Source organism: Pterocles gutturalis, unplaced genomic scaffold (genome assembly GCF_000699245.1).
Source record: "Pterocles gutturalis isolate BGI_N339 unplaced genomic scaffold, ASM69924v1 scaffold4965, whole genome shotgun sequence".
Lineage (NCBI taxonomy): Eukaryota > Metazoa > Chordata > Aves > Pterocliformes > Pteroclidae > Pterocles > Pterocles gutturalis.
Genome location: NW_010143323.1, coordinates 34,962 through 54,866, shown reverse-complemented (window position 1 = coordinate 54,866; position 19,905 = coordinate 34,962). Strand labels below are relative to the sequence as shown.

At 37.8% G+C, this 19,905-nt stretch overlaps 1 protein-coding gene across 1 annotated transcript in view; it reads left to right on the top strand.

The window, feature by feature from the left end:
* The window catches only part of STK3 (serine/threonine kinase 3), a 99,595-nt gene that overhangs the window by 56,332 nt on the left and 23,358 nt on the right, over positions 1 to 19,905 (top strand). Inside the window, exon 7 of the mRNA XM_010084683.1 lies at positions 165 to 340. Within this exon, the coding sequence (XP_010082985.1) occupies positions 165 to 340 (176 nt within the window). The remainder of the gene's footprint in view (positions 1 to 164; positions 341 to 19,905) is intronic.

Genomic DNA, 19,905 nt, shown 5'->3' with positions numbered 1-19,905 from the left:
CTTTTATGCGAGAGATCCTTAGGGGACAAATGGAGGCTTGCACCACATACAGATGACTGTATCTGTAATCCAAGAAAAGTAATAGATGGAGTTTATTTTATAGTAGAGTAAATCTGTAAATGTTAAATAGTTCTAACTTTTTTTTCTCTTTTCTTTCAACTAAGGAAATGCTACTTCACCGCAAGTTCAAAGACCTTCTTTCATGGACTACTTTGATAAACAAGATTCCAAGAACAAAAGCCCTGAAAACTGTAATCAGAACATGCATGAACCTTACCACATATCCAAAAATGTTTTCCCTGATAACTGGAAAGTCCCTCAAGATGGAGACTTTGATTTCGTAAGTACATTTTTATTGTTTACTTTCTTGCATGCTGTTTATTTTATATGTGCCAAAAATAGTTAATCCTTTTCTATAACTATGTTAATACAAGTAAAATAAGTAAACTTTCAAGAATACCATCCAGTTATCTATTCTTAACGCCTCATCCTGGTTGTTGAAATAAGTACATTTGCTTAATGTATGGCTTTTTTGATGAGGAATGGTATGTGATGTGACATTATGAATATACTTCTTGGTAATTGTTTTTTTTTTTTTAAAGTACTTTTGGTTCTTTATAATTTACATGTTATAACAGCTTTGAAATTTGACCCAGCTCTAATTTTAAAAAATAAATAAATTGCTACAGGCATGGATTGTTGTTACCATGTTTGCTGAGTATCTCAGTAAAATGATAAGCATTTTAAACTGGATTAGAGCCATTTAATCAATCTCTTTGGGGATCGTTAAGGTCACCTACTGTTTTGCACAAGCCAGCCTGTTGATAACTATTCCAACAGCACATATCTGTCTCCGCGGCTTTATTCTATCTAACACCAGTCCGTCTTTTAGGGTGGGGTTTTTTCCCCCCTCCAAAATATACGTAGTTTATTTCTTTTTGCTGGTGTTGCAAATTGTAACAGGGGCAATGTTATATAACAACAAAATGTTCCTAAGTTATATATTGCTCTTAAAGTGAAATAAATAATTACTGTTTCAAGACTGGGGATTAATTATACCTGCTTTTCACCTTTGTTAATTTTTTTAACATGCTTCAATGAAAGAATGTAGTTTATAGTTGTAGATTAAACGTTTTCTTAACTACAGTGCAGTAGCTAAATATGGTCACATGGCACCTTTTTGAAAGTACACTGAGGATTTGGAGAAAAATGTTGTGTTTAATTTTAGGTGACAGCTGTAGGTGTGGGATTTTTTTCCAGTTTTCACTTACTGCCTTTCTATATAAAGCTGACTCTTAAATTTAAGCTACTGGAGTAAAGCCAGTTAAATAGCACAGTACAAGCTGTTGCTGCTGGAGAGTTTCGATTAAGTTGGATTTTGGTTTGGGTGGAGTTTTTCTAAGCTTTTTTCTTTTACCATAGAATGCAATAGACATCATCCTGATAATTGACTAAAAATATTTATTTGCACTATTCATTGGAAAATAACTGGCCATTATTTAAGTGGAGTTATTATAGTGGCAATAAAATTGCCCTTAGAACATTTAAAAATTCATCCTATCTTTTCCATTACTTGTTAAAAAATACAAGCAAAAATGATCCTTTTTGTAAATGCTAAGATCTTGATTCTGTAAGTGCTTATTCATTAATAATTTGCATGTGGATAATTCTGTGGAACTTGTTGACATTGCTTGTACTTGTGAAGTTGCTTTCTTGAAATAGGAATTTCTCCTAGAACCAAACCTGAGTTCTGATCTTCAGAAGCTAACTGCTGTCGGTGTTGTAGGCAGACCTTGCTAGTGGTCTTAGACTGGCAGGCAACCTGCTCCAGTGCCTCAGGGAAGTTACGTGGTGTGCAGTTTGTCCTTGACTTCCTCAAAGGCAGTATTGTAAGGCTTGTTGCTACAAAATTGTTCTGATTGAAGACCAAATAGGATTTTTTTAAAAAGTGAATAGCTATTTGCATGGACAATGTGTATAGTTGGTGGGGTGAGGTGGAATTTTGTTTTAAGCATGATGAAGGCCAAATACTTGCACAGGTAAGCCAGCCTGAGAGAGAGTTCAGGAACACTCTTCAGTAACGACTGTACTGCTTCAGAGTGGCCCACTCGAGGGTGCGTTGCTCTGAAGCATCTGGTACCAGCTGATGTCACAGGGGATATTGGTTTTAACAGCCTGCTGGTTTTAACCATAGGCAATTATTGTTTATTTATACATTCTAGGAGCACTTGTATGTATATTTTAGACAGTGAGTGGCAGTATTGGTAAGTGGCCTGCGAGAGACTTTCTGAAAGGATAAATCAGTGGGCAGCATGCATAATATATTGTCTGCTCTTTGTGAGATCAACATGACTGTTTTCATTGCTGCCATGAAGTCTTTAAATGATTCATGAAAGGGATAAATAATGGAAACTTTTTGTACTAAATAATTCCATTCTGTTTTGTTTGGAATTAGCCTAAATGGGATCTAGAAAGGGATCCTAACAGTAAATGCTGGCAGTCATGATTTTATTTAAAGAAGGGATTGATACACTAGAACTAAAATCAAAATAATCAAAATATATCTTAATGGTAGCGTGCTCTATTAATACTCTGGCTTTCTATGTAGAAGAGGAGAGATGCTCGGTAAGTTGCAGGTCACCAAACTCGTTTGCTGAATGACACTGTTCTTCTTACTTACCCATGGACCCTTGTAAGCCGTACGTAGCATGCCAGTGCGGGCAGCCAACAAGGGCTTTACTCACAAGCCAGGGCAGTGACAGTGCCACGCTAAGAAAAAAAGAGTCAGGTGTGTTTGATGGAAAGACTTCAAAGTTTATTAGTATATGTTCTATTACAGCATAAACTAGAGAAGCAGAAATGCCATTGCGGTGGGAGGGAGAAGGGAAGCAGAAGAAAAAACAATCCTTATAAATCCTTGCAACTAATGAATTTGCTTATTTCTCGTGTATAAGGTGAGACCTACAGAATTGGGAGCTAATTCTTGTGGCCAAATGGTATATTTGTTTTAGGTCGCAGTGATACTTTATCCTATTCCTAGTATATTTTACTGTTTGATAAAACAATACATAGGTTTTTTATTTTTTTTAAATGTACAAATACTTGTACTACAGATATAGTAGTTAGTCTTACACACTTGCTGATTTTTTTTAGATAATGTAAATAAATAATATAGGAAACTGCTGATAAAGTTGATAAATGAATGTGTAAAATAATGCAAAATGAACTTAGCGCTGGGTCTGGTTTGAAAGTTTTTGTGTGGGCATAGTTTTCTGCCCTGACATAAATGTTTTACAAACTCCTTGACAATGAAAATAGAAGATTTTTCCAAGAAAATAAGATGCTTTGGTCATTGATCCGAGCTTTAAAAAAAGTAATTTCAGCAGCTTTTTTTTCTTCTGTAAGTACATATTTGTGCTTTGTTTTTAACTGTTGAAGTACATCTGTGTTGCAATTCAAAAGCTGATCTTATTTCATTTTCACTGATGCCATATGGGAATTTGGGGTCCGTCTCTGACTGTTGGTCCTGCAGACCTTCAGTTCCATAATCAATCTGTGCTAGTTATTCATGTAATATTCCATGAATTGATGAGAAAAAATTGTCACTGCGTACCTTCAAGTTTTACATTGTATTGAATCAGGTATATTGCAAATAACTTTTAACTAGACTTAATTCTGGTAGTGTATAGTCAGCTTGATTATTACATAATTCCAAATTTACCCTCTTATGTATGTGCAGAAGAGGTGTTTGGGGGTTTTATACTACATTTCTTCTTGCTTCAAAAAAAAAAAAAAAACAAACCCAAAAAACAAACAAAACAACCAACCCCAAACATTTTTGAACATTGTATTTTTGTGATTAGGAATTTGTATAGGGTTGCTTTTTTTGATCTCTGTTTTTGTTTATTTTGTTGTCTGTTTTTGTTGTCTCATGATAAATGCTGAAAACCAAAACTATGGATCCTTCTATATTAGTGAATCTTAAGAAAATGTGTTTCTGGGGAAGTGCTTCTAAATGTTTTGGTTTGGGTTTTTTTTCCACTTCAGCCTTTGAAATGGAAGTGTTGAAGCTCTGGCTATAAATCTTACAAAAAACAAACTAGTGTTTATTCAAACTTCAGCTTCTATATTAAAGTTTTAATATGTATTTCACATTCAAGGATCCTTATGGATTTTTGTTTTCAATGAATCCTATCAGAGTATTGGCAATTCTTTTCCATATTTTTATTATTTTTAAGGGGCATGCAGCAGATAGCAAAATTCAAGCACTATTTTTAACCCTAATTCTGTCTGTTACTTGGGGTGAAGTGATGTTTTGTTCAGAGCAAACCTTGATGCTAATAAGTCTAGTCAACAAGGTACTACTCGTTAGGAAAAGTGGCATGATGTCTTTGAGTAAGTAAAGATGTGGTAAAGCTCTAGAGTCTATGGGAACAATATTCATAGAAATGTGATGATGCCTGGTATAAGCAGCTTTCCATAATGATGCTTAACTGTTTAATGGGCCACCTTTTAGTCATGGCTCACAAGTCAGCAGTTTGGATCAGAGTGACAAAATAGAGCGATTTGATATGTTTGTTGCAACCATCGAAATGACCAGTCCTTTTACGAACAGTTATTTTTTATAGATATTATGTATTTGTGTGACCACGTTGCTATTACGGCAGCTTTGTTCTTTCCACGGGGAATGTTTTCCATTAGATACGTACATGCTGGAGAGAGCTCTGTATTAAATGAGCAGTGTAACTGCAAGGTCGTGTTGAAGCAGCTTGCTCAAATTTCTTTGTCTTTCACAGTTAAAGATTTTGTGTAGCATTTGTCACAATTTTATGGATATTATAGAAGGTAGTTTTCACCAAAAAAGGTGACGTTTTCATAAGCACCAAGTACTCAAAATGTTAATTGTGTGGGGAAAACAGGTAAATATTAGCTTGCTAGATTGATGTGCTATGTGTGCATGTTGTTAAATAACCTGCTGCTTACATTTTTTACTGTATTGCGACATTTTACTTCCCATTAAGATGTGAAATTGCTCTTTAGATCCTTCTGCCCCTAAGTAATGTATGTTAGCATGGGACACGATGTTAACGAAAGATCTACGTGAACTGCAGTGAAGTGATATCTAATTGATCGTAACCTGTGAATTAACATTGCTCAGAATGAGTTGCTAAACTTAATTTCCACTGCACTGATTGAATATGTTATTTCATTTTAAATAGATAATTTAATTTTGGGGGTGAGATGATAAAATATGAAAAGGCAAATCTATTTATTGTAGCAATGCTAGGGTAATGATTTCTGTCTTTAGTAGAATTATTTCCAAACAGGAATGCTATCCAGATTGTTAAATATTAAACAGTGAACATGTAGATCATGTTTTGCAGTAACTGCAGTATCATGTTTAAGTAGATGCATTTTGGGTGACTTAAAGATTCTGGAATAGCAACAAAAAATTAAAAAGCCATCTGTTACCCTAGGCAGAATATTTCCCTGGATTTCAAACAGAACAAATATACTAGAATAGAATCATTGTGAAATAATGGTGTTGCAGATACTGAGCACTTTAGTTAACATTTATAAATGTATGATGTGACAATTGATTTGGTAAAAAAGTAAATACCATAAAATGACTGAAGACCATCTAGAATTTAATTAAAATTTCAGTAATAAAGCTAGGCTGAGTTAGCTTCATGGGAAACACTTCTTTGTCCTAACCCTTGGCTGGATTTACTCTGATTTTATTTAAGCAGCAGATGAGTTTGTTTGGTACAGTCTTCTTTCTGATTAATGGGAGTGAACATATTTCATCTCTTTTCAATCATTTCAGATTCTCCTCTAAGTAAGTAATTTTAAAATTTTAAATGAAGTATTAACATACATTCATTTTGCTTTGTTTTCAGTTAGTTGCTTGAATATCATGAAGCATTTCCAGATGCTGCCAGGAAGAATGTTTTCTTAACTAAGCAAATACAAACCTCAAGTTTCTGGGTCTGCATGGGCCGTATGCGTGGGAGATAAACAGAAGTATTACTGATGTCAACAGGCTGCATGCAGAATTTCATTCACTTCAGTTCGGATGCAGCTAACAGAGGAGAGACTATAAAATGAATATAATGAGCATAATACGCTGATCTAGCTCATTTTGTGTGAACCTCAGCAGTGGAGGTTTTCTGTACCTCTTATGATAGGCGGCTGGTACAGAAGCTTCTTGTGTGTTGAGTGGTTATGTAAAAAATGGAACACGTGGGTGTAATTCACTGGGAGAGATACTCGTATTCGGAGTCCACTATGGATGGTTTGAAGGTCATGACTGTAGTTTGTTAGCCTGGTCATGCAGCTGTTCAGGCGGGCAGTAGGGGAGGTTGTGCCAGTCTGATATGTTAACTGAAAATGTAGTATGGGTTTGTTTTTTTTTTAACATTAGGAAAAGAGAATTGACCAACCTATTATACTTTAAAAAAAAACAAACTAAACCCCAAAAAACCCGAACAACTCTGCAACTCAAATACTGTCTGATTTAACTAAATCCTGTTTGTATATTCTGACCACAAAAGGAGGATTATTTTTCTTGCAGAGAGTGGGAGAATAACCAACCTGAGCAGAGTGTTTCTCCAACTGATATTGAATATAGGATCCTTTCTCTTTGAATATGTCCCTTCCCCTAGGGGAAGCCTAGTAATTTGGTTTTATATATAACTGACTTGTTTAGGCTGTAAACAGAACCAATCATTTCTATTTTTCTTAAATTGTAGGATTATTTTAAACCTATTACTCTGATCACTGGGTCATTCATGCCAAAATGCTAGTGCTGTACTTCTGCAGTTTTGGAAGGTGAATTGTGCTGTCTGACAAAGCTTCAATGAATTTTGTATCTTACAAGAGCACAGAAAACACCCTTCTAGGACAAAAAGCTTTTTGCATTCTTACATGTAAAAACCAGAATTAAAGACTTTTACTTATTGTTGACGTGTACGCTGAAGATAAGAACTCAGGCTTGAATTGCAGCAATTTATTTAAAGTTAGATAGTAAGAAGAGTGTCTAATGGGATAACGACGTATGACAGCAGACTGCCTCAGAGGGTTGCGGAAGTTGCCATTATTGTGAGGGTTGAAGAGCTGGTCAGATAAACATGTCAGGAGTAGTTTTGGTGGAGGTGATCCTGCTTGGAGCAGAGGATTGTTGTAGGTGACCTTCTCCTGTAAATGTTTCTGATGGCTTTATTTCCTGAAGCTTTTTAAGCTAGAGCTGGTGGCTGATGTTTGTAATCATAAAAGATGCCGAGAACACAGGTCTTACGAGCTCAAGCTCTCAAAAATAATGACATCCTTAATTTGTTTATTAAGGGTGTCAGTATTTTGGAGGAGCTAGACTTTGGGTAACCTCGACAATTTTTGCAATTAGCAGTCAACTATTATTTCCAAACATGAGTCTGCCTCTGGAGAATTTCAGCCAAGATTCAGTCTATAAAACTTAACCATGTTTTCTCTCCTGAAAATTTAAAGCATCCCAGCCATCTTATTTTATCATGTCAAATAGTTTCAGTGTGCAATGTGTTTTTCAATTACAAAATAGTTTCTAATGAGAGGACACGTTAAAACTTATTTTGCAGCCAATTCCAAATTCTTAGTATAGATTAAGAATGAAACTACTTCACTCTTAAGAGTTTAAACGCTTGCATTTTTTCCCCCCCCCCCTTTTTTTTTCTCATTAGCTTGAATGGAGAGGCTGAAGCGTGGCTCCAGTGTACAGCTGCGTGGTACACTGTAGAACCTGCTCGATTATACAGCAGGTCTGTCATTCATGCGGAGTTTAAGGAGAACAAAAGAAAGAAAGGAGTGAAGCTGATGAGCTGGGGCAGCGCTGCTGGTTTAAAGTAACATCTTGTTACCTTAGTAACCAGTTGTCTGTACTAATATACCTCTTTGAGATCATTGTGTAATAGCTAAATAATGTGTCTAGCCTAGAAAGAGCTTTGAAATACTTGGAAAAAACTGTTGTGGCTGGACAAGTTTTAGACAATCCTTTTTTGTCCATCAAACCAATTCAGTTTCAGGTCTCTCCATTCTGTTTTCTCTTACCAAAAAAAAAAAAAAAAAGTAGGGGGGAGATATTTCATCCAAATAGTTTCCATGTTGCATGGAACCACTGTTAATGACAAGCTGATGTACCACACCTTTGTGTGTCGTGGCTGATTCCCAAACTGAGTGCTGACACCAAGGGCTGCGTGTTTTACTTCAGGGTTTCAGCAGAATTCTTTGAAATCATTTCTGTGACAGTATCATGCAAATTAACCATCAAGAAACAAAATCTGTTCTCCTACTCTTTGCTATGATGGTTAATGATAATGAAAATAAGTAAAAGCAAAACCTGCCTCAGGAGAGTGAGTGACTGGAATTTTGCAAGACTGTTTTAAGTTAATTTTTGTAACTCCTTAGTTTTGAAAATGATTTCCTTAATTATGTGGTTTGGTAAAGAACACAGGGTGTTTTTTTTCAGTTTATCTTTTTTTACCTTTTTTTTTTAAATTTTTACTGGACTCAAATAGGAGCGTGAGAACTTGTCAGATAGGATTCTACCAGTTTAACAGGAAAAAACTTCTGGAGAAGTTCAGTGTCCATGTGGCTAATTCTCAATAATCCAAAAGCTTGTATTAGATTTCTGTGCCTCATGTTTTGTTTGGCAGCCAATAAGTAGCATGTGTAGAATTTATATTTATAAAGCATAGATGTTAACAATATTTCATAAACAAAATACTGGAAATTAAATGGCTGGCATTTAATGCTGTTGAGCTTTATGAAGAACGGAAAAATTCTGTGCGGTTATTGTTTGCAAATAACCTGCAGAATTTGAAGAGAGACTTCTGCAATAAGGCATTAACTTTGAACAGACAGCTCATAATCCTTGGAGTTCTTTTTTTATTTGGAACTGATATCTTCAGATATCTGATTGAACTGGACTTAGTACACATTCACAAAGGCAAGGGATTGCCCAGAATATTTTGCTTTATGTGTAGATTTTATTTCCTTTTCTTATAACTTGGATAACTCAGAGATAAAAGGGAACTCCTATGAAACTTGAAAGCAAAATCTGTGTTTCTATAAGAATACGCTTATTCTCATTTGCTTATATTTTAGTAATGTGTAAAATGTATGTGTTAAAATGATCCAAATGTCATTCTTTTACATTACATCTCTGCCTATAGATGCCTTATAACCCACATTTACTTTTGTTTTTTAGGAGTTGTAGCCTTGCTATGCACTAGTCATTTTATTTTTAGTGAAAAAGGTGAGGCTTTTTATAGAGATGTGTGCAGTGTAAAACTGTTTGGAGACTTGATTTTTTTCATTCATTGTTGTTATTTGTTTCTGGATAAAAGTGTGGCTCATGGACAGCACTAGTACCTAAAAAGGTTAAAAAAACCCCCTACTTAAAATCACCCAAGGCGGGAGGGGCGGACAATGAACCCAACAAAACTGTAAAATTCATTTGTCAAGTTTTTATACCTATTTTATAGTGTTATATGGGTAATAATTGAGAAGTAAAGCCCAATATATAAAGCTGCAGCTATTGACAAGCTCTCTGTAGAATGGTTAATCTCGTACTCCATAAAGTCAGTGGCAAAGCTCCTGCTGCCAGCAATGTGAAGTTCAGCTGCTCGGGTTATTAAAGAAGCCACTTTCATTTGTGTGCCTAAATGTGAAACTGCATTTAGGTTTAGGGTTAGAAGTTTCACAGTTTAGACTGTTTCTCTCTGTTCCTTAGTTTAGGGCAAGCATGCCTAGCTCCTGGGAAAGAAATACCTGAAGAATTAACACTTATTTAGCATCTACTTAAAGGTCTTGGTATGGCTTACATTTATGTTTGTGTTGAGAGTAGGAGTAGATATAAGAATACTAGTAAGAAAATTTAGTTTCTTAACCTAAGAGATACCAGGACAAAATTGCTCTGCAGGAAAGCTCTAAAGGTACAGTAGCAGAGTTAAAGCTTATGTTTCAAAAAGCTGCTTGAGGCTTCGCTGAGAACCCCTACTGCATTTCCCTGACAATTTTTAGTGTGCCATAGTGAAAACTAAATCAAGTTAGCCGAAACCATTTTGAAGAATTTAACTTATTTTACTTTGCATTGCAGCAAGGTAGGCTCATGGACAAGGTTTGGTCTTCAGCTGAGGAGCAGGAACTTGGCACGCTGTGCAGCCTTGACTGCGTGATGCTGTATGAGCATCCTGCAGTGTTTGTAGATGTGAATTAGGTAGAACTTTATCAAAACGTGTTTGCATGTTTTTTCCCTCATGGTGTCACTACAGCCCAATGTATTTAGTTTTTTTTTTAATATTTGAATATTTTTCTTTCATGTAAGAATGGAGGAAAAAACGTTCTTTGAAGACACATACAGACCAGACTTCCCCATCACCCCCAAAAGTTCTCTAGATCCAAAAAGTTTTTTAGCCTTTTTGCAAAGTTAGGAACTTCATTGCTATTTCTGTCTTTTTTTCTAAAGAGTTTCCATTAACTAACAGAATACCACTGTGAGTCAAGATAGAGATTGATGTAAGCCTGCATTCAGACAGATTCAATTAAAGTAACGAAGAGATTAAATTAAAAAATGAAACTGACACTTGGCCTTTGGGATTTTGTCTGTGACGAATGATTCACTGAGATGTGAGCACCTGTGTGCAGCCCACCATCAGTGTTGCTTCAGAGAAACAGAGGAGGAATCGGTAGGAGTGTGTTGATCGTAGTGCAGCTTGGTGCGTACATCCTTGGCTGTTTCATTTGCTGTCTCTTGAGCTGGTTAACTTCCTTGTCACAGGTTTCAAGGAACCCTGGTTTACAGGGATTGTTTTTCCCTCCATCAAGTTCTCTTAACAACTGCTAGCATGTTTTGAATGGTACTGTAACGTAGAGCCTCTTGCAGGAATGACGTTATGGCCAAATAACACACCTTTCACTTAAGCTCAGCAGTAACAGGGTTTAACTCCCAAATTGTGCAGTGCCTTTTATTTAAAAAACAAAACCAAAAAGCAAACACACATCCACACACACACCCCCAGCATAAGCCCCAGTTTTCAGAGTAAAGGATATTTGCAGAGAAAAAGAGCTGATGCCTCTGAAGGATGTGGGGGAAGGAGCAGTAGGCAGAGGGAAGCCGAACTCCGTGTTACTGAAGCATCCCCATGGCCTGTGAAACTCAAGAGCCTTGTTTTCTGCTCTCCTCCCTGCTGGCTGATGACTATGGCATCATTTCTGAGGTGGGCTAACGCAAACCTACAGGGGAAAACAGCAACATTGGAAACAGTGGTTAGTTTGAAACTACCTGGCCTGTTTTCTATGTTTAAAGATCTGTTGCTATGGCAACAGCAGTTCACAGAGGACTAAGTGAAAGCTGAAAGAGGGCAGATTTAGACTAGACATTAGGAAGAAATTTTTCACTGTGAGGGTGGTGAGGCAGTGGCCCAGGTTGCCCAGAGAAGCTGTGGATGCCCCATCCCTGGAGGGGTTCAAGGCCAGGCTGGATGAGGCTTTGGGCAACCTGGGCTAGTGGAGGGTGTCCCTGCCCATGGCAGGGGGGTTGGAACTTGATGATCTTTAAGGTCCTTTCCAACCCAAACCATTCTGTGATTCTATGAGTGCTGCTAAGTTTCAGAGGTTCGGCAGTTATATGTGCATGGAGGGGGTGTATCACTTCCAACACCAATCTGTGTTCCCTGCACCCACTTTTTTTGCAGGCACCTATGCTACCCTAGAATTAGCATGGATACTTTAGGAAACATATTACCTAAATTCTAATGGAGCAGTTTACTAATCCAGCTCGATTTCAACTCAGTTCTTTCTTTGTTCATCTTCTCTCCTTTATTGCAGCTTCCCGAAATAGGGCACCTCCAAAGAATGGTAGTTACCATATCCTATGGTCCTCAAACCATCCTGTCACCGAACACCATGATCATTTTGTTCTGCAGTTCCATATCCCATGTGATGAAAGTCAACAAACATAAGCTGTTTGACCATGGGTTAGGGAGAAATTAATGTCAGAGCTGAGATGCCTTCATTGAAAAATAGCCTGACAGTTTTAATCACTGAGTTACTGTCTGAAGTGCCTCTGCTGCTGGCAGTTGCCATTGTAACACATGGGGGAGAGAGGATTTTGCAGATGACCAAGAAACTATTTTGCAACTTCAAACTGGAAATCAGTGCAGTGAACTTAACCTGGTATCTGGAGCGTACTGTGCTCAGCGTAAAAACTGTCACTTAGGAAGTGAACAACAGTACAGTACACTAACAAAAATGTTTGGCAGAGAGTCGGTCCAACCCAGCCTTCATATAACAGTGCATGTATAACAAAATTGCCCAGTAGATGTGTTATGATGTGTACTGTGAGATGGTTAGGTAAGACTTGAGGATTCAAGTATCAATTATTTCTGCTTTCATGAGAAATGGAACTAGCCTTAAAATGCTTTTAGAAAGGGAGGTGGACTAGATGATCTTTAAAGGTCCCTTCCAACTCAAACCATTTGATGATTCTGTGCATGTGCACTTGCAGCTCAGAAAGCCAATCGTATCCTGGGCTGCATAAAAAGAAACCTGGTCAGGAGGTCGGGGGAGGCAAATCTCCCCCTCTTCTCTGCTCTCGTGAGAACCAAGCTGGAGAATTGCATCCATCTCTGGAGTCCTCAGGACGAGAAAGACACGGACCTGTTGGAGTGAGTCCAGAGGAGGGCCACGAAAGTGATCAGGAGGCTGGAGCACCTCTCTTATGAGGACAGGCTGAGAGAGTTGGGGCTGTTCAGCCTGGAGAAGGCTCCAGGGAGACCTTACTGTGGCCTTTCAATATATCCACGGGGCTTATAAGAAAGACAGAGAGAGATGTTTTACCAGGGCCTGTAGTGACAGGATGAGAGGCAACAATTTTAAACTGAAAGAGGGTAGATGTAGATTGATTGTAAGGAGAAGTTTTTGATGACAAGGTTGGTGAGACGCTGGAATAGTTTGCCCAGAGAAGTTGTGGATGCCCTGTCATTGGGAGTGTTCAGGCTCAGGTTGGACAGGGCTTTGAGCAACCTGACCTAGCGAAAGATGCCCCTGCCTGTGGCAAGGGGGTTGGACTAGGTAATCTTTAAAGGTCCCTTCCAAGCCAAACCATTCCTTGATTCTGTGAGAACTATGAGAAGGAAGGAGTGGCAGCAAGGAGATGTTGTGGAGTGGCCATAACTGCTCACCCTGCATCCCTCTGTGTTGCTCGAGGGGGAAGATGGGGGGGAGTGGGTGTGGGTAGAAGAGTCTGTAATGAAGGAGTGAAGTTGAGCCTGGGAAAGAGAGGAGGCAAGGTGTTGCTTTAATGTTTTTCTTTTCTGTTTCTCACTACCCAGATCTATTTTTATTGGCAATAAATTAAATTTTCCCCCTGCCAAGTACGTTTTGCCCATGATGATAATTGGTAAGCAATCCCCTGTCTTTATCTTGAGACATGAGCTTTCTCATCCTTTTTTCTGTCCCTGGCCTGCTAAGGAGGGGGAGTGAGTGAGTAGCTGGATGGGCATTTGGCTGTTACCCAAGGTTAACCCACCATACCTGGTGAGTCTCATTTCAGCAGTCTTCTGTAGCTACAGGTTCATTTCCAGCTTTGTCATAAGGATAGGTTTTCTTGGTCTATGTCAGCTCTTCTTTATCCTTTCCTGATACAGCACGTCTGTTGTGGGGCCATAGCTCAGAAACCGAGAAGCACCATTGCAGATGCTCACTTCGTTGGAAAGATTGCCAGGTCTGGTTCCCCCTCCGTGATCTAAAGCACAAATACCATCTGTCCTACAGTTAAGATCGCTTCAGTGAGTTTCTACATAAATGCCTACACTTGCCAGAGACAGAGAATCAGTCTAGCTGCTTTTTTACTCCTTTTTATGGAAGTGTCCTCAAATTGCCCTATATCACATGTACAGAAGTACTGCTTCCAAATTCCTACTCATGAGACAGCTTTCTCTGGGACTTCTCAGAAGGTCTTGTCTGCAGTACAAGGGCTTCAGGGTGGCCTGAATGCATTTTTTTGGCTTTTTGCTGGAGTGACTAGCTGTCCTCAGAATCATGATCTGATGTTGGAGCTGGCTTGTAGCCTTCTTGGTATTTTGCAACAGCTAGATGATTGGCGAGTAGTTATGCTAGCAAATGTGTAAGTCTTACAGCTGGTGGAGTTCATTAGGCATGTTCTTTGTTCAGATACACCCCAAAGAGCAGTTGCAGTCGTAGCAGTTGGTCCCACCTGGCCCGTCCCACCTTGAGTTCCACCATGTCAGTAGAGTATTAGGAACAATCTAAGCCTCTGTATGTCAAGAACACCAAGAACATACCAGGACAATAATCTGTGTGAACAAAGAAGGAGGCATGAGATCCTGATGCTCTGCAGAAAAGATGATGATACTTGCAATTGTTATATCTAATCTCAGACTCATATTGGCTATCTATTTCTTAAGATCCCTGATAATATTGGGTAATGGAGACTGGAGAACTGTGAGGCTAAATGAATAAATGTTTTTGGTCTTGGCTGGCCTGGTTTATCCACAGGATCCCATTTGGATACTTCTTTAATCCACTGGTTACAATAATTTTGTTAGTCTTTTTCTTGCAACTTATCTTTACTAATGATCTTCAGATCATATTCCTAACTCTACCTGAAGTCCCATGAAAAGTTGCTTGGTATTCTGGATGTGAGGAACCAAGAACGCACATTTACTGGTTGGTACCTCACACATGCAACCTTCACAGCATGGTCTTGAGTATAAATGCCTATTGCAAAAGCCAAAAAAAAAAATAAAAATCTAGGATTGTGCATAGAGCAGCACATTTCAAAGATGTTCTGGTTACTGCTCAGTAACTTATTTTAGGTGGTGGTGGTGGTGTATATTCTTATTTATTTTTTTAAAAAGCCCTGTGGGAGTTAAACAGAGAATTTCAGGACGTATACTTCAACAGCCACTTGTTTAATGAAATAAATGGAATTAAGGGAGAACAGAATGTAAGCTTAGAAGTTGTTTTGCTGTTTTGTTGTGTGCTTCTTGAAAAAACTTTTTTAAGAAGCAAAAATAGTAACTGTCTAGAAAACTCTTACTGAGGAAGAGAAATAGTAGAAGAGGGAAAGAATTACGAATCAAGAAACCAAACTAGTTTTGAATATGGCAGTTCTGATGGGGAGCATATAGAGGGAGACACAACTGGAGGATGCTTTAGTAAATGGTCAAGGTTGTGGTTCTGCATGTTTATGAGGGGAAAGGGTAATAACTTTAAGTTGAGATAATGCCAGTTCGGACTGTGCTTATCTAATTTTCTACTTGAAGAGTCCTACATCTAAATGTGTGGTTCTTTACATAACCACCACTCCCTTAAGCTTTGGGGTTGTTAACTTCACACACTGTTGCAAGAAGATTAAAATAATTAAAACACCATGAGGCTGCAAGTCTTCTGGTAACATTGGAAACTATAGCGCTTGTTCTCTTTCACTGCCAGGTTTGTGGTTTTGAGTTCCTATCTGGGCGTTTAGAAGAACTGGGATTTTTTTTTTTTCAGCAGTAAGGCATTCTGGGACAAAGATGAAGGGAAAAAACTTTAGCAGCAGTAAAAATTAGAGGAAAGCCTGTATTGTAGTTATTCTCCATGGCGATACAATCTAATTGTAACCATATTAGAGAAGCAGAGTTGTGGATGTAAATAGTTGGTGAAATAATATATTGAGTTATACTTTTACATGCTAATATGGCTGTAGAAGACATTCACATTCTCTTATTTCCGCAATTAGTGGTATTTTGGTTAAAACTGAAATTCTTTGCATATCCATACAGTATGAAAAAAGAAAGAATAGAAAGATGATGGCTCTTGAAATGGGAAGAAGGGGGTTTTTTTGAGCTGCAACTTTTTCTTTTGTAATAGGTGTAAAATCCCAGTCATCTAATAACTATGCAAGTAAAAAACTGAGTCTCAAACTGTTTTACGCTTTCCTGTATAAGACTAATGATAGCATCTGCAACCTTTGTTCTAAATGCTTTTTCTTGTTTTTAATTGCTTCCCCTTGCTTGTATACAAACAGATTCACCTTATTCTGTCTCTTCCTTCCACCTTTCCCTTTACTATAAATGTTGAGTACAACGCTGTGAGAACAGTTAAGGCATGAATGCCTAGATCAAATAATTTGTATTCAAGTAATCTCAGATGTGACATATCACAAGTTACACAGGAAGCACCCTTTATGTCACCTATACGTTGCCAATAGATTCTCTGTCAGCTGTGATTTATCAGCTTTTCTGGTATGTACTCTGAAGAGGCATAAATTTAATTCTGATTTAGTTAGATTTTCTAGCTAGTAATTTGTACTTATCAACTACTTAGGCTTTCTTATCTCTGTTAGATATCTGTTTGTCTCTAGCTTTGCCCCTCTGAGAATACTGACCCTCATTGACCCTCTCATCCTTCTTCTTTGCGACTATCAGGCTTCCACCTCTAGTTCAGCATGGCACCAACTTGGCTTACCTATGTAAGTTGTCATTTACAACTTGTGTTTATAATACCACTTCTTTAGTCAGGAATCTAACTTCAGTTATGTGAAAAAATCTGCAGGGTCTCGATAGTAGTTTGCATCTGCCACTAAACTGTAGGTAGGTAGGGTTACCTTGAAGACACCTTGTGTACAAGGAAAACTTGTTGCTTCTGCTATTAATTTGTGGGCAGGCAAAATTCCTCCAAAGACATGTTGTGCCTGAATACACTACTACTTGAGGATCATTGTTTTCTGGCCTTAGCTCTTTGGAGTTTTCCTAAACAATCTGGAGATATTGACTCTTACAGCTGTTGGGAAAGAATTGTACAAGTTATTTTTTTCCCTTCAAATTGAAGCAGTTAGGTCCAGAAATATTGTAAGTAGGTGTTTTTCTTGCAAAGGGTATAAAAGGTGACTTATGTAGACTCTCGTGATTTTTGTGGCCTTTCAAAACTTTTGTTTCAGATAACCTCGAGTTTCACTTTCCCTTTATGTTTAAATGAGCACCTAACTTAAAAGAAGACGTTGTCACAAAACCACCCAAGTCCACTGGTGATATCCATTGCAACTTAAAATGGCCAGAACAATGATTTATTCTTTTGAGTGGTTTCTGAGCTGCTTATGCTTGTTACGTGTTGATGTGGTAGTTTGAGTATGAGTACATGTAGAGGTCGTCTTAAAGTAAATTAGCAACTAAATAATTATTCCAGTGTTTCCTTTTCCTGTGTACTACTGTATTATTTTTATCTGGTAAGGTAGTTATTGTTGAAACTACTGTATCTGAAAAATGAGAGATTAAAATTACTAAATGAGCTTTTATGTACCCCTACTAAAGCAGCTTGTTCCAGCCATGTGCTACTGAATGCTTTTTCCAGCTTAACACATCTGAATTGAAGGTATTTCCGTCACTTTCCCTGGGGGCCTGTGTCACAGTTTTATACATCTGACAGCTGAACAATATTTTTTATCTTTAGTTTAAAATTTTATGATGTTATGCCTAGTTATAGCTCTTTGAACAATCTTCAGCAATTCTTACTGCTCCAAGGAGGAATAATTTACCGAAGTTATATAGGTTATTAAATCTTCCCTTGCATGTCTGTCTTAGGGAGAATATTGCACAAATCAAATGGTATATGCATGAGCATATAAATACCCACACCAGAAATTATCATAAAGATTTGGAGTTCATTTCTACTTTGAAGGTCCCTGGACCATAGCCAAGTTGTCAGTAGCTGCCAAGAATATGATCAGTTCCCCCATGTGTCACTTCTGTGCTTGCATCATGAGCATCCACGGGTGGGAATAGCTGGTTCTCCAGGAATAGGACATCTGTCATCAGGCCACTAATTTTGAGTTGTGACAGCCATCTTTGGTTCTGGAACCATAGTGCAAGAACAAAAATACAGTTGCTGTCTTGTAATGCCTTGACAACAGCCGGGAGAGATTAGTTGGTCTGTGTCACATCTTCTCTAAGGAACTAATTTCTCTCCCTATACATTGAATGGACTCTAGACAGACCGAGAGGAAAGGTTTTTGAGCTCAGTGTCTTTTCTTTTGGACACAAAGACAAACCACTGTCAAGTCAAAAAACAAACAAACAAAACTGCTCCATTGTCTCATCTCTGAGCTATTTTAAGATACCATGTAAATAAATTATTGGTTTCACAGAAGGAAGAAGCTAGCCACTGGCAGACAGCAAGGAATTTATCCTGAAGGATTCTGCCAAGGTTATTAAAATAGTTGTGTAGTGTAGAAAGGATAGATGGGGCCATTATCTTCAGTCTCAGTATTTCATTCATGTAATCCAGCGGTTTGTAGGAATGCTTTTTTTAGAGTGAATGATTTTCTGCTTGGACTATATTGTGATGTCTTATGGCTGGCATTAAGGCCTTGAAAGAAGGAAGAATCTTATATTAAGATAGGTTAATTAAGTTTATTACTAGAAATATGAATGCCAGCTTAAGGAAACAGTCTTTGAAACTTTTAGGATGGTCTCTTGATTCCAAAACAAAAGGTGGGGGGAGAAGATTCTGTAATGATTTTTAGGATTGTGTTCTTATTTTCATCATAGATTTGTCTTCTTGCAGTATTTTTAACAAGTTTATTGTGCTATAATCCTAGCTATAGAAATTAACTGTGTGCTTTGAACGGTTCAGGCACTCACTAATGTCCATTTATTTGGATCAAATGTAATTGAACAAAAAGATTATCTTGATTTGCCTGTCATGTCCTTGTGAAATGGTGATTTTTATTTTTTTTTTTTTTTCTGTTTAGGGAAATACTGTTCAGGAAAAACAGTTTTTTGCAGTTTGATTTGCAGATAAACTACAGTTTAACTCTTTGTGCCCATTCATTTCAGAGTTCACAGGAACTCAGCCATATTAAAGCATTTCACCCTGCATCATCTCAAGGCTTTATCTCCAGGTTATCTTTTTAACTGCTGGTGCTGACTTTATTCTTCTGTGCTCATGTAAGACACCTGTTTTGTTCCAGGTTATGTTTGTCTCTAGCATTGTTTGACAGGATTATTTTCATTTCAAACTAACATAGCCATGCCAGATCTGAAGGGAATGAGACACTGTTTGAACATATGACAAATTATTTTCATGGTCTATTAGTGAGTGCCGTGTTTGTGTGTTTGATGTAACCTGTGTTGTAAGAACAGGATTTTCTGCTATAGCTAAAGCAATGTAATTGCACTGGCAGAGACCTTTTGGTTGAGAGACAACAGTGAGAAGGATTCAGATCCAAATATTTATTCAAAGGCTTTCATTGTAGCCTTGTAACAGAAAAATGAATAAATGCTGTTTTTGTCAGGAGAGTGGTGGCAGAGAAACAAAGTGAGTGATTCCACAATGCGTTCACAGCAAAGCTGGAATAAGAAGCAGCAGTCCTGCCCTGCCATCAGGTCTCACGTGAAGCATAAACTCTGCTCACTCCCATATATCTCCTCTTCACTTTCAAGTGACCTACTCCTTTGTGACAAGCTTGCCTCATTTAGGTTGTGCCCTGTTCCAGGCAGTTTGGAACACGGCCAGCAATGGTGTCTTGGTTTGGATGCTATTGCAGTTCGTTTAAATAACAAGCGATGTATATCATTATTTAATCAACATCTGTTACATGTATGGTTTATGTTGTAAAAATCTTCTCTTACTGTTTCATTCCTTTTAATATATTTATTACATTTCATCTGTTAGGTATTAAAAGTTTGGGATTCTCTTCTGCTTTAGACAGTCACTGTCATCCTTATTTTGCCAGTGACGTAAATTAGATGGTGGATGGTTGTCAGTATTCATGATAGTCCTCAAAATATTTGCTTATCTATATCTATCACTTCAGTATGAATTTGTATAACCTAATGATGGGTGAAGAATTATTTTTCTCAACAAGCA